Below are 16,319 nucleotides of genomic sequence, written 5' to 3' on the forward strand. Positions count from 1 at the left end.
ATTAAGACTGAAAGACCTAGGATTAAATACTGCCTCTTACCTGCCCTGACTGAGGATCCTGAGTAAGTAACTTAACTTATCAATGCCCAAATAACTCCAAAATGCATTAGTAAAAGGAATTAGTTCTCCGTACCAATAAAATCATAGATCCCATTAAAAAGAAAAAAAATAAAGAGGGAGGGAGAGAAGAAGGGAGAAATAAAGATGAAAGGAAGAAATGAATGGAGAAAAATAAGAGGAGAGAAAAAAGAGAAAGAAAGGAAGAAGGAAGGAAGGAAAAAGAAAGTAGGGAGAAAAGAAGTAAAGAAAAAGAGAGAGAAGGGAAGAAGGAAGAAAGAAGAGAGAAATAAGGGAGGGAGGAAGGAAAAGGAAAGAAGATAAGAGAGAAAGGAGGAAAGAGATGAGGGATAAGGAAGGAAAATGGAAAGAAGGAGAAAAAGATGGGAGGAAAGAAAGAACAGAGGAAAGAAAGGGAATGAAGAAAAGAAGAGAAAAAGGAAGAATAGAAGGAAGGAGAGAGAGAAGGGAGGAAAAAAGGAAGAGTGAGAGAAAGAAGGAAGGACAGGAAAGAAAGGAGAAAAGGAGAGAAGAAGAGAGGAAGAAGAAAAGGAAAGAAAGAGAGAAAGAAGAGAAAGAAAAATAAGGGAGGAAAAAGGGAGGAAGGGAGTAGAGAAAGGAGGGAAGAAAGAAAAAAGATAGATGGGAGAAAAGAAGAAGAAAAGGAAAGAAGAAAAAGAGAGAGGAGGTAGGAAGTAGCAAAGGGAGGAGGAAGGAAAGAAGGATGGAAGGAAGGAGAGAAAATACAGGAAGAAAGGAAAAAAAGAATTAAAGGAATAAAAATGGAAGGAAGGAGAAAAAGAAGAAAAGAAAGAAAGGAGACGAAGAAGGGAGGAAAGAAGAAGAAAAAAGGAATGAAGGAAGGAAAGAGAGCAATAAGGAAAGAGCAACAAGGAAGGAGAGAAGGAAGTTAGAAAAGAAGGAAGAGAATGAAGGTAGAAGGGAAGGAAGAAGGAAGAGACAAGAAAGGAAAGAAAAGGAAAGTAAAGAAAGACTAAATCATTCAAAAGATTTTAGAACTGCAATGAAAAAAATATTACAATTTTATTTTCACTAACCTCCTTTTGAAATTGAATATTTCCTTCAAATAGAAATATAGAAAACAAATTTTATCCTGAGAAGACATCCATAGGCTTCACCAGACTGCAAAAGAGATGCATAGCACACACAAAAACATTTAGGACAGGGCTCTCTTCTAGACAAAACTTTTCATCTTACAAACAAAGAAACTTAAAATGAGTGGTGTTCAGTGACTTGCTTAAGGCCACACAGCTTTTTAGTGGTAGCACTAGAACAAGAACTTGGGTCACTTGACTCGGGGTTCATTGTTCCTTTCATTACACCATTTTACCTCTATTTTGCTGCAGACCCATATTTTTAAGACGCTCCCAACAAAAAGGTCAGAGTCCCGTTTGGGTGTCATCTCATCATGTGTCTAATAGGGGAGCTGTACCACTGAGCAGCCTACCTCTTTCAGAGCCTGACTAGTTGAGATGTTACTTCCCTGACAGTCCGACATTTACGCTCAGATAGAAAACCACTGCATGCACCAGCACCCTCAGCCCCCTTCTCGATGATTTTCCCTAACAATTAACGCTGTACTAACTTGACACTCTTTTTCCTTGTTTGGCTTTGTAAACCATCATCCCTTTTTCTATTAATTCCAGACATTAATATTTTCTTTCACGCAAGTGCCGCCATTCACCCGTGAAACAGTTTGAACATTATGTAGCTGTCAAGATGCCTAGGGATTACCCAGTATGCCTTGCCTGTGAGAAAGTGACACCACTGAGGCCTAGTTTTGAGATGTTTATTTTGAGAGTAAGCTGACAGGCATGAAGGCCTGATCCCAGAGTGGCAATTTCATTTAATTAAAGGCTTCTTTTTATTATAGTTTTTTTTCCCACTGTTTTTTATATATATATATCAGAATGATTGTTAAAGTGTGACTCACCAGAGACCCTCTGTTGTACAGTAAAAAAGGGGAGGGGGTGGACGATGGTGCTTACTACCATCTGCAGAATGGCTTAGAAAGCATTCGTGTTACTGTTCTCAGAGATCTTAATTAAATTAGGCCAAAATGGGAGAAAGGGGCTAATGTTGGTGTTTCATAATAACTAAAACAGATAGGATGGATCGGTGTATTAGTGACTATTTTTTTTATCCCAAAACACCTTTTTCTAGTATAAACCAGGCTCCTACCCTTGAACTGTTGCACAAGCTTCTATTCAAGTTTTGTTTACTTGTTTATTTACTCATTTGCTCTGTTTTGGCATTTTCCTCTTTAAAGAAAATAGAAACTTTAGTTTTTCAATAATATAAAGAGTTTTGGCTAAATTGGCAAATAAAAGTAGCTGAAACAAGTGTGGATTAAAGAATTTATTAGGAGTTAAGAATTTAATCATATATTTGGTCACAGAATATTTAAATTTATTTCATAACAAAGTCATCTTAGGCTCTATATAATACTGTACCTAATTTCTGGAAATATTTACATTTACTATATACTTATTAAGTGGTAATTTTCATTTCCATTTTTTTCTTATTTCTAAGTTTATTCTAGTTTATACTATTTATTTAAATTTATACTATTAGCTTATTTATTCTAAACTTAGATTAACATTCATCAATATAATTTTAAATGTACATTTGGAAAAGATTTTATTTCTTTGTAATTTCTTCATATTTTCCAAAATATTTGATTCAATGCATGCTTTTGAAGGCTTCTATTTGTTTCATATGCTATGCTGACATCAACAGTTTGCCTGTAAGTCAATGTTTTTTTCTTCTGGTAGTTTGAACGTTGCACATATTTTTGCATTGGACTGTCCTTCATGTCTTCATTGTAATTTGGGTTCAGAGGCTAGTATAATAAGCGATTCTCTTAATCCCTTTGGGGTTCCGTTTAAAAGCACCACAGTAGGTGCCATTGCAGGTCAGAGATGTCAGGTCTATGGCCAGCTGAGTAGCTGGTTTTGAGTTCAGCTGGCCCTTGTGGAACAATATGTTAGGACTTTATTCCAGGTGCAGAGAGTCAAAAAGAGATATTGACTGTCGATTTAATCTCTACGCCCTCCTTTTCAGTGAATGTTGTTCAGACCCATCTTTTGAATTGAAGTGGCTTCAGAGAATTTTTTTTTAAGAATCTGTAGGTCCTGTAGAGTCAACCATCTGGCCATGCTCTTTAAAATGGTTTCTTTCCCTTTTGCCTGACACCCTGCTGTTCCTGGGAGGTATGGCCTTCTTCCCATGATTGCTGACACTGTCACTCGGTGCCTGTGGATTTTTTTTTTCTTGAATTAAAAAAAAGAAAGAAAGGAAATAAAACAACACAGAACAAAACTGAGAACTCTATTCAGATTCTACACACTGAAGGGGCAAAAAGAATGCCATTTATCCTGACATTTCTCATCTTTTTCTCTCTTGGCCCCTGGGGCCCATCATATATAGGAGGACTTTCATGGGGACTTTATGGATGTGCTTTGAGTTTGGAGGGGGCATATAAGGTTTTTGTTTTGTGATTCCTTGATTTTTTAAATATCTTTCTTATGTCTTCCTTTTCTTGTTTTGGTTTTCTTTTTAAAGGTACAAGTGATCCGTATGTGAAATTTAAGCTGAATGGCAAGACCTTGTACAAAAGCAAAGTCATATATAAGAACCTGAACCCAGTTTGGGATGAGATAGTTATATTACCAATACAAAGCCTTGATCAAAAGCTTCGAGTTAAGGTAACACTCTCTGGAGGTGACATTTTAGCATTAATCTTGTGTGCCCCTTTTATTTTGGCTGTTGAAGATGAATGACAAAATTAATTTGACAAAATGAGTACTTTATATTCAAATCCTGGATTTTAAAGATTTGAATAAAAGACAAAATTCCGTATTCTGTATATTGATGTCCATTGCACTTAGAACATTGAATGTGAGCTAAAGAAAACTTTCATTTGGATAATTTTCTCTGAATTTAAACTTTCAGAATATAAGAATTATTACCTCTGATGGAGCAATTATAGGTAATGAAAGGTTTCTCATTAGATATATCTTTATACTTAACAAAATGTTAAGATACTGGCTGCAAACAATTGTTGTAACATATGTATTGAAAGAGTCAGACGTTTTGCTACAGAATGAGTTTAGCAAATTTATGTTTATTAGTCAAATGGATTCCAAATGGAAAAATCTATTTAAAATTATATATTAAAAGAAGTATATAAAATGTTTGTGAATATGAAATGGGCTTTATAGCATTTTCTTTTGATGTTCCAAAATTGAGATATAAAATCCTTGAGGTGAAGTTAAATTCTTCTTCTGCTTAGGATTTGTTAATTTTGTCTTAAACATCATTATATGTAACATAATAATGTGGCATATTATTAAACATAGTATGACATATTTGTAAATAAGCATATAAAATATAGTATAAACTAATTAGTAATATTGAATGACATATATTCATAATTAACTGCATCTATATTATGTGCAGAATTTAAAAATTCAATTGACCATTACCAGAATGTCTTGTTGGATAATGATTTTAGTATACTTGATAACTGAGCAAAGCATGAATTATTTTAATTATTTTCCCTTTCAGGTATATGATCGAGACCTAACTACATCTGACTTTATGGGTTCTGCATTTGTAGTCCTTAGTGACCTTGAACTTAATAGGTATTGTATCTTTTTCACAAATGATTTTCACAAAATGACTATAGGAAGAGATGAGACAGTTCTTATCACAGCAAATCTGTGGTCCCCATAGTCATAGAATTTTAGTAGTTTTATTCCACATAAAAGAAATCCAGTTGAATTACAAATCTTTGGTGGGATGACAGATAAAAGAGATTATATGTACAACTTAATAAAAATTTAGATTGAATTTTGAAACTATTATATGTTGTGATTTAAAAACAATAGTCATATACATATGAAAGCTAACCTGTAACCAAAGTAACTAGTAGGAAAGTGAAAAAAAAATAACAGTCTAGTTTTTAAAGATAATTCTGAGCAACCAATGTGATCAATTCTTCTCCCAACCCTCTTCTCTACCTTCCCCTACTTGTCAAGTCCCCCCTTAGCTGAATTGAAGGATTGCTTTGGGAATCATGGCATAGTTCAAAACCAGAAGGGGAAGGATTTTTCTATAATTTTCTACTTCATAATACCAATATCTTTTAGTATATCTGAAAATGCTAATACTATTTATTATTGTTTGTCCATAGAACGACTGAACATATTTTAAAATTGGAAGACCCAAACAGTTTAGAAGAGGACATGGGGGTCATTATTTTAAACCTAAACTTGGTAGTCAAACAAGGTGATTTCAAGAGAAATGTAAGTGATGTTTGTGTGTTAAGAGAAATGCTAACTTCTTCCTTTGATGACTCTGCTATCAGATTAAGTATTGAGATCTGTTCACTTATTTTAATTTTTACTAGACTAGAAAAACTACTGATTAGAAACTTACCTTGCTATTGATATTAGTAACTTCTGTGCAATTATAGTATCACTTGATTTATGTAGGAACACACATTCCTTATCTATCAAAGTCCAAATTTGAACCCACATCTTCTTGATACAGAGGCCACCAATCTATTTATTAGACTAAACTGCCTCCTGTTCTTACAAGAGATATTATTATAGAAGACCAGTTTAATTTATTAGTGGCTAAATATTATACTTCTCCCCAGGAGTAGCTCTAGAGAGAGAATATCTCAATGCTGACTGTGGATATTATTTTAGAAAACCATAAAGAACATGTGTAGCTTGTGGTTTTAGGGTTATGTTAATGATAGTCTGAATGATGACTTTAAGTATGTTTTGACAGTTTTGTTTACACTTTATGCTAGGTTCCAAATGACCCATACAGTGTTTAGCTGTGAGGAATAATTTCCTTGATTTAAATGTTGCAGTGTGTAGTTGTTAAAGTGCGAAAATATAAACTCATAGAACTGTAATTTATTCTAACCAATATGTTTTTCATTCATATCTTCTTCAAGACATACTTTTTGAAATATTAGAATTTGCTATAAATAAATGAAAATAACAGTGTGAATAATGTATTACTAGTCCAATAATTCTTGGTAATAAACAAACAACTATATTTCATCATAATGTTTATGAAGCATGATGTGGATGTACTTATTTTATATACAAGGAAGATAGCTTGATTCCTTTTATAGAATTAAATTGTAATAAAAGATCTATCTATCTATCTATCTATCTCATAGTAATGATTTGTAAAGCAATTTTAGAAAATACTACCCACTTATGGGTGAATAAAAAAGATAAAATGTAGCTAAACATGTTGATTTTCATTTCCAGAATAAATTGTGCAACTCTGTAGCCTGCTGTTAAATTATGTAGTTGGTAGCAGATATAATACTGAAATCTTAAAAAAAAAGTTTTTTCTGGTGAAGGGAATAATCATTTGAAAGGACATGGGGTTGGTGTAGAGATTATTAGTAAAAATGAATTTTATAGTTTCTGTTCATCACCTTTTATTGTTTTTGCTTTTACTTATTAGTCAACAGTAACAGGAAGAGGACTCCCTGAAATTTCTAATACCATTTATAGGAATGATTTTTTAAAATGCATATGTATATTCAGTATAGATAAGTGTGCTTTTTGCATATGGATAAATTATGGTACCTAGATTAAGTAACTCCTCCCCAAGATCTCTTAAGAAACCATTGAGGGGACCACAAACAGAATAGCATGTTCTAGTTTTTATTACTTGAGCATCGGTTTGTATTGAAATAGAAAATGAAGTCGTGTTTAAAGATTTATGCAAAATATAAATTAAATTTTGTGTTCAGAAAGTTTTTTAAACTTATAAAAGATTGAAATGATCTGATAGAATATAAATTGCTTGAGCATACCTTGGATAAACATAGTATTTCTGAGTCAGTTCTTCATAAAAAGGACACATCAAAATAACTGATTTCAAGAAGAATAACTATGAAATCTCCATATGCTGTACAAAACAAATGTTGTTTTGTATAAAATCAGACCTTTAGTTTCAGATTCTTTAAGAGGAATTATCAATTTGGAATATTTTCCCCTGAAAATATTGTTTTCATAAGACTTGTAGGTTTTTTAAAGAAATTACTAAATTTCTAGTGTTATTTGATATATGAGAAAGATTCTGAATATTTAGTTGTTTTTTTTAAGTTACTCATTAATTTTTTTCTAATGTGAAAGCAATTTGGTGTTTAAGTTCCAGAAAACCTGAATTATCTGACATGGTAGATGAATTTTTGTCACAAGAAGCTTCATTTAACAATGCAACATGGGTCCAATTCAAAGCAAAGAGTCTTCATATATGTATGTTAGTTATATTTTTAATCTTTAAATTAAAAATTATCAAGGAATAATTTAAGATTACTCATATAGGATTTAGATGAGTGAATATAGGAATCTTATTATTTTATTAAAATTGATTTGATAATATTTAAATGTAGAATAATGTTATACTTTTGTTACTTGCAATAATGAAAAATATGTATGATTTTCAGGGATTTTTGTTTAGAAATACTAAAATATGCTTTATAAAATTATGTTATGATTTAAAGACTACCATAATATAGTATAGAGAAGCATAGTATAAAATAGTATGGCATTACATAATATAGCATAGTTCCTAGGCATATATAGATTAAGCTGATATCTCAGTATTTCCCTGTATTGTTTCTACTTCTTGGACCAGCCTGAGTTGAAGATATCTAAATTATGGTATATGTTAAATTGCCACAAATAATCAGGTGCCTTGAGAATTTTAGTTTATATTTAAGTGAATATATGCAAAAACATTATTTTGAAGGAGGAAGATTAAAGTGGAAGTTAAAGAACTAGTCTTGACATACTTGGGAGCTTGAAGAAATTGTTATAAAATTAGATCTTATTGCTTGAAAAATAATATCACAGCAACTAAATTTAATGTCCAGTTTTTGGCATATGTGATCTATTTCCATTTATCGAACTTAAGATTTTAAAGAGATAAATGAACTTTTAATGAATAATATGGCAAAACACAATGCTTTAATAGTATTTCTGGTTTCTGTCTATGAAACATTATATTTTCATCCAAAGTTATTTATAATAGCATTCCTAATTTGTTGGTAAAGAATATTGGGAGTGAGAAATATGCCATTTGCCCAAACAATTCCCTTCCCTCCCCCCAAAATACACCATTGCACACATAATATTAATGTAGCATGCTTGATTATATCCATAATTAAGATATAATCTATAGCATTTATTCAAGTTTTAGCAACCAGTTAGTTGTTTAACTAACCAGAGTTGAGCTTTCCTGAATTGAACAGCACAAGGAATAATGAAAGAATATTATTGGAAGAGAATTTTAATTATGAAATACATTTAACAACTTGAGTATGACAAATGAGAGTTAAAGTAGATTCTGTGGTAAAGCTTACTGTTCTTTGAAAAATGTTGTTTCCTTTAGTGCTTAACTAAATTAGCCTGCCTTTCTTTTCTTTACTAAGTAATGGTCCACATCCTTCATATACATTTCTAAGATTCTTTTTCCAAATCTCTTTCAAAATAAGTGTTCTATTCTATGTTTTATTTTTGAGACTTTTCAGTGATAGACAAATTAGATTGTTTCATCCATCTTTAGGAGGGATACTAATTAATAAAGCCAAATAGATTTCATACACTGACTTCTGAATTCATACTGGAAGTTTGAATAGTATCTGAAAATGCTTTATTATCATGAATTTTGTTTTTCAGTGTGGCACAAAAGTGTAATTATTTTTATGTGATTTTTTTCAGACATACCTAATGTACTATAGCAGACCATATTGTTTTCAACTCCATCTTATCTTTTAATGTAAACTATCAGAAAAATTATTTCATTAAAATTTAATTGACATATTTTCCACTTGCATATCAAATTAATCCCCTTTAATTCTGATGAATTAACTACAAACTATTGTAATCATAGTACCTTTTAATAACAGTTCTGTTTTTTCCCCTCTCTTCATTTATTTACATGGAATTTTGGGGAATTCTACTCAACCATTCTTAGAGGTGGTCAAATCGGAAGAGGTTAAGTGCAAGTAAGGTAATTTTGCTTTTTTTTTCTTTGATATTACTTAGTAAGTTCTTTGCCAGTAATGTTAATGTAGTCATGACCTAGATAAATTAAATTTTCAATATTATACATTTTGGTGTGTAATTTTTACTGATAAATTGGAATTAATGAACCTCTCTAGTTGTATCTACCAAATAAATGACTAATGTTGTTCAACACTGGAACATGCAAACATTTATTCAAAATTTGTAGCAAACATGACTGAATAAAAAGATAGGAAACATGTACACTCACATGTTTCAATTGCGAACCAGGAGTATATTATTTTCAATAATGATTTTTTCATTACTCTTGGATACACTTCATTTTCTTACATTTCTTCTGATTAGAGGATGTTTTGTTTAAAAATATGTTAAATTAGCTTTAGTGATAATGGAAGTAAATATTAGAATATTAATTGAGAAAATTGTATGCTCTCTTTTAAAAGCCTATATTGACTCCCAAAATGTCCAAGAAGTTACATGAATTTTATGTCTGTGTGTGTGCATTTGAGTGAGCATATGTATAGTATCTGAACTTGTGTTGGAAATCTGTATATATTCATGTGTATGTGTATATATGTATCTGATACATATATATGTGCTTGTGTGCTTTTTATTCTTCTCTTTGGTCCAAATTTTACATAAACATTTGTAGTTCCAGTTTCATAAGTTGTCTTTTCAATTCAAAAGTTAGTTTTTAAAAAAATGTCATGTTGTTTTAAATTATGTAGCCAGATACCAGTATTGGAAGGACCGGAGGGTAAGGGGACAGAAATGAATAATCAGTTCATCAAACGATTTTGTGTTGACTAATAATATTGAGTTCAATTGAAAACTGTTCTGTCAGGTAAATTGTCATATGCTGTATCTGCATTATCAGTATTTTTGGTAGAGTGTAACAATAGGGAACTCAAAGTCAGGAAAATTGGATTCTAATTCATACCCTCTCATTCATTTGTTACATAACTGACTTCTTTGGGGATCAATTTCTCCAGATGTATGTAAGATATCTGAATTAGATAATCTCTAATGTCTATTGCAACTATAAAATTGTTACAGTGTTTGTACACATTTACCTATGTATGTATTTTATAAATTTGAGAACTAAAATATGTGGTGTATATATATATGTGTCTATGTCTGCAATTTTTTTAAGAGATATTTTGGATCTGGCCGTTGCTCACTAGATGCTTACAAGAAAGAAAGTTTAATGTTTCAAACTTTGCTCTTTGGTTTCCAGAAGAGCCAAAGTTCTGTCTGTGTTATTATCTTGACATAATATATAATCTTTGCATTTTTGGATACTTTAAAAATAACCCAAGATAAGATTTTATGTTACCCTGGCAGATCATTTGTTTCCCAAGGCTCTGGTTAATGTCTTAGAATCTTTTTAAAATAAAACTAAAAGGTGCCAAATAATGATATTGGATTAGGGAAAATATCATGATTCATTCTCCAAACAAATTCCCTAAACCTTTGCTTTATTCTGTGATAGTCACTAGAGGGTAGAAGAGTATCAGTTCTCACCAAAGAATGGCCAGTTCAAGCTCTCACACATTAAGAAGAGTTTCTGTAGCCTTCTGTAACAGTAAAGAATTTCCCAGAATGCTTTGGTGAAACCTGACAAAGCAGTATTTTCTAGTTTATTGATTCTGCTACCGCACTAAAAAACTAGTACTGCACATCAATAACCATCTTTAGTTAGGGAACTCTGGTCTGTGCAACAGTACTGGCAGTTTGTGGAAGAACATAAAGGCTAGGAAGAAAAATTGTGAGCTTGGGGAATATTGGAGTCTAGGGAGGACAGGAAAGGTTATGGAAGAATGGTCAAAGGAGTGGAGTGGGGGAGAAAAAATGTTGACGGCCTGGATAAAGATATCAAAAATATGAAGGAAACATGGGATCCTAGAGAGCAGTATTATCTATATTTGCAGAGCTCAGATAGTCAGCATTCCCAATTTTCCTTCTACAGTTAAAAAAAAGACTTAAAAATTATAGAATATCTAGGGAATTCTTACTATATAATATACTGTGTAGTAACAATTATTCTAGAATATACATTTAAACAGAGATATAGATATACCTGAATATATATCTAAATACACTATAAATGCACATGTATATGTATGTGTCTATATACACAAATACTATATGCATATATATGGATATATAGACACCTTCCAAACACATATGGTGAATATACTAAATAATCTTTATTATTATGATTATTGCTTATCTGAGAAGGGGAAATAAAAATATTTGCATTTTTCATATAAGTACTATATATGTATGGAAAAGCCATAGTCTATACAGGTTAAAGACAAAAAAAGGGTAATTTAGGCATAGATTTGCCAACTAATTTTTATTGAACTGCAGGGAATTTTTGCATTTTTCACCATTAAAATTTTAGTTGAATTATCCAATAATATTAAAAATGCATTCAATAAAGATCCTAAGAGAACAGAGTTACATATTAAAAAGTATCCTAAATTTTACTGGTTCTAAGTGCTTGTGTTAACCATGAAAATGTTGACTTGTTCACCTCAATTTTATTTTAGTAATAACTTGGCTTCATATCCATAATTGCATCCGAAATGATACGAGTTAAATGGCATCATCTTAACCCATCAAACAGAAGGTTCCAAAGTATTGTACCTCTGTGGGCTTTCTTTTATACTCTTTTCTTGACATTACATCTCAAGTTTTAAATCAGAATGTGGAGAGAATGTTTTTAAAAGATTTAGGTTATACTCAGAATTCTTTGCTCTCATTTTGATATCGTTTTAAAAAAAAATGTTAAGATGAATTCTCCCTTTTCCTGAAAATTAGGTATAATAGCAGAATATCTGTGTGATTGTGTGTGCATATGTATGTGTATATAGCTCTATGTAATCTGCAGTATAGATACATTTATAGAGTTTGCAGATTTTCACTTCTATTATATTACTTGTAGATAAATTGGTAATTATAACTGACAAAAGTCTTAAGGTTTAGAAAAATATAATAATTATACAATCTCACTTGTTTTTCCTAACCATGCCAAAAAACAGGTTATTGCCATTATTTCCCAATCCTGAGACTTAGAGGCTTAGTGACATCTCTGTCAACACACAGATACCTAATTAGGGTCTCCAATCCTTCCTAACCTCAGAAATCTTTTGACCACTTTACACAGCTTCTAGATATTATGAATGAACCACTTTTAGTCCCATTTTCCTTTAGGTTATTTTTTGTGTATGTAGAATATGTTAAGACCCAAAGAGGTATATCTCTTGTACGGTATTCTTCATATTCAATTTTTCTCTTATTTTACTCAAAACATTTACTATCAGATGCTAGTTTTTAATGATGCTGAGTTGGAACAAATATTTCTGTGCATTCACCTGGCCTCTCTTATGACCAGCAGCAAGGATTTGTGAGGCATCTGGATATTATTTGATGCTCTAGTCTGTGGATATATGTGGACGATTATTTTGCCTCATGAAGGTTAATATAAGAATTGAAACTGGGTTGTGAGACACTCCAGTAGCACCCTACTATTTCCAACATTGCTACTTCCATTACTGGAAGTTCTTTGTAATACATTTAAGTTGATTGATAGGAATCCACTGCTGATGCTTTCTTTATCACTTTTTTCTTCTCCCTAAGATGATGGTCTCAGTAACCAGTACCCAGGCAAGCTCACTATGGAACAAGCTAGACAAATAAACAATTTGTTTTGCTTGGGGAAACTCTCACTTTGACCTGCAAGATTGGATACCAACAATTTGAGTGACAGAGTTGCCAGCTTTCCCTGTTCTGTTGCCATGTATTCAGTCAGAGTGAACTGATTGAATAAATTGGCTAAAAGGTTACTTTGGAATCCTGAGAATTAACTTATCATGAGGCACAGTGCCATTCCCTCCTGTGCTTCTCATCCTACTTTAATTTTATTTGTTTGTCTTCCTCAGTGTATTTTAGTTTTCTATGAAACACCCTTTGGCATTGGCACATCTCGAGAAGCAAACTCAGATGCCACAGGGTCCAGTACCATCTCAGCTATCTCCTGTCAGCTTAAATGCCTTTTCTTCTTCCCTTTCCCAGGGGGCAGCTGGCTCCACAGACTTGTTTGTTTGCTTAATGAGTGAGATTCAGGAAGTTTTTTTAAAAACCACAGTGGTTACAGTCTTGGCTTTGACCTAGTCACAGAGATTTAAGTTCTTTCCCTGCCTTTCTTTCTATTCTTCTCAGGCTTTTTCTTCTCTCTCTCCCTCTGCCCTTAACTCAGACTGCCTTCAGAGCTTGATATAATGTATTATTTTCACTTGATATCTCTCTACCTGCTGATGTATTTCATAGACTACCATTTGTAGAAAGAGCAACTAGATTTGGGTTTGAGCACTCTCTTGGCTCAAAAATTGTTTAAAACACCTTTAGCCACATGGCAGTTTTTAAGGATATGAATAACTTGACATATGAAAAATGAAAAGAGAATGAGGAAAGAAGTGAGGAGAAATGCTATTTACCTATTAAATCATGCTGTTCTATGACTACATATCAGGAAAAGCAGTAGTTAGTGTTCATTCAAACCTGATTTGTTTTGTTGTTTGTCATTTGGTTGGTTAGTTTTTGGATTAGATCTCTGATTTTCTCAATGTTGGGAGAGTCTGGTGAGAAAATTCCTCCGTCAATGAAGAATGAGTCCTGCTCTTTTTTCTCCCTTAAATTCTTACTGTCTGCCTTAGTCACAACTCTAAGACAAAAAAGGCAAGGGCTAGGCAAAAAGGGTTAAGGAAGTATCTGAGTTCAAATTTGAATAAAGGTTCTTCTTACTCTGAAGAAGCCTGGTGTTCTATCCACTGGGCCACCTAGTTGCTGCACCTCCCCTCTCACTGTCCCCCATATCTTAAAAAGTGGCTTGGAGCACTGAGAGGTGACTTGTCCAGGATCACACAGTTAGTACGTGTAAGAAGTGGTTCTCGAACCCATGTTTTCCTGTCTCTTAGGCTAGCCATCTATATCCACTTTATGTATCAAAATCAAATGGCATCAGATCTCTGTAGGCACACGTTTCAAGAAAACCACAAATTAATATTGTCTATGTTATATTATATTTTTAAACATTCTCAGTTTCATTTTAATTTGATTTCAAGGTATATTCAGTATTTTGCCAGCAGAGAATATGATATTTCTTCACTATACTGCACTGACCATTATATACTATATCATTGGGAAATTGGAAAATGACTCACCCCTCCTATTCAAGTATATTCAGAAATTGTTCATTCTCGAATTCTATTTACTTATCAAGTGGAAATCCCTAAATTTAAATATATTGGATTTATATATGATTGCATGTGCCACTTGTGAGATTCCTAACCTATTTTTACGTCTCTCAGTTGGAAACAGGTTTCAAGAAGAAGCAGAGAGAGAATATATTTTGTCTTCCTTTCCATTTTCACTTCAGTCACAGCTTTTCAACCCAATTCCATTTCCCATTCAGAGCCCCATCTTATTTTGTTTTATTTTAATTTTATAATATTTTATTTGATCATTTCTAAGCATTATTCATTAAAGACAAAGATCATTTTCTTTTCATACCCCCCCACCCCCCATAGCTGACGCATGATTCCACTGGGTATCACATGTGTTCTTGATTTGAACCCATTGCCATGTTGTTGATATTTGCATTAGAGAGTTCGTTTAGAGTCTCTCCTCTGACATGACCCCTCAACCACTGTAGTCAGGCAGTTGCTTTTCCTCGATGTTTCTACTCCCACAGTTTATCCTCTGCTTATGAATAGTGTTTTTTCTCCTAGATCCCTGCAGATTGTTCAGGGACATTACACCGCCACTAATGGAGAAGTCCATTACATTCAATTATACCACAGTGTATTAGTCTCTGTGTACAATGTTCTACTGGTTCTGCTCCTTTCGCTCTGCATCACTTCCAGGAGGTCGTTCCAGTCTCCATGAAATTCCTCCACTTTATTATTCCTTTTAGCACAATAGTATTCCATCACCAACATAGACCACAATTTGTTCAGCCATTGCCCAATTGAAGGGCATCCCCTCATTTTCCAATTTTTGGCCACTACAAAGAGCGCAGCTATGAATATTTTTGTACAAGACTTTTTGTCCATTATCTTCTTGGGGCACAGACCCAGCAGTGCTATGGCTGGATCAAAGGGTAGACATTCTTTTGTTGCCCTTTGGGCATAGTTCCAAATTGCCCTCCAGAATGGTTGGATCAGTTCACAACTCCACCAGCAATGAATTAATGTCCCTACTTTGCCACATCCCCTCCAACGTTCATTACTTTCCTTTGCTATCATGTTAGCCAATCTGCTAGGTGTGAGGTGATATCTCAGAGTTGTTTTAATTTGTATCTCTCTGATTATAAGAGATTTAAAACACTTATTCATGTGCTTATTAATAGTTTTGATTTCTTTATCTGAGAACTGCCTGTTCATGTCCTTTGCCCATTTATCAATTGGAGAATGGCTTGATTTTTTGTACAATTGATTTAGCTCTTTGTAAATTTGAGTAATTAAACCTTTGTCAGAGGTTTCTATGAAGATTGTTTCCCAATTTGTTGTTTCCCTTCTGATTTTAGTTACATTGGTTTTGTTTGTACAAAAGCTTTTTAATTTGATGTAGTCAAAATTATTTATTTTACATTTTGTGATTCTTTCTATGTCTTGCTTGGTTTTAAAGTCTTTCCCCTCCCAAAGGTCTGATATGTGTATACTGTTCTGTGTTTACCCAATTTACTTATGGTTTCCTTCTTTATGTTTAAGTCATTCACCCATTTTGAATTTATCTTGGTGTAGAGTGTGAGGTGTTGATCAATTCCTAATCTCTCCAAAACTGTCTTCCAATTTTCCCAGCAGTTTTCATCAAATAGTTGATTTTTGTCCCAAAAGCTGGGATCTTTGGGTTTATCGTATACTGTCTTGCTGAGGTTGCTTGCCCCCAGTCTATTCCACTGATCTTCTTTTCTGTCTCTTAACCAGTACCAAATTGTTTTGATGACTGCTGCTTTGTAATATAGTTTAAGGTCTGGGACTGCAAGGCCCTCATCATTTGTGTTTTTTTTTCATTATTTCCCTGGATATCCTTGATCTTTTGTAATTCCAAATGAACTTTGTTATGGTTTTTTTCTAAATCAGTAAAGAAATTTTTTGGGAG

The 16,319-nt window shown here is 32.9% G+C and overlaps 1 protein-coding gene across 2 annotated transcripts in view; it reads left to right on the forward strand.

The window, feature by feature from the left end:
* MCTP2 (multiple C2 and transmembrane domain containing 2) overlaps positions 1-16,319 on the forward strand; it is a 266,895-nt gene that overhangs the window by 107,279 nt on the left and 143,297 nt on the right. For both annotated transcript variants that reach the window (XM_001371894.3, XM_007479407.2), the window contains 4 exons: positions 3,643-3,785; positions 4,648-4,724; positions 5,276-5,387; positions 9,103-9,138. In XM_001371894.3, coding sequence (XP_001371931.1) covers positions 3,643-3,785; positions 4,648-4,724; positions 5,276-5,387; positions 9,103-9,138 — 368 coding nt within the window. The remainder of the gene's footprint in view (positions 1-3,642; positions 3,786-4,647; positions 4,725-5,275; positions 5,388-9,102; positions 9,139-16,319) is intronic.

Source organism: Monodelphis domestica, chromosome 1, assembly GCF_027887165.1.
Source record: "Monodelphis domestica isolate mMonDom1 chromosome 1, mMonDom1.pri, whole genome shotgun sequence".
NCBI lineage: Eukaryota > Metazoa > Chordata > Mammalia > Didelphimorphia > Didelphidae > Monodelphis > Monodelphis domestica.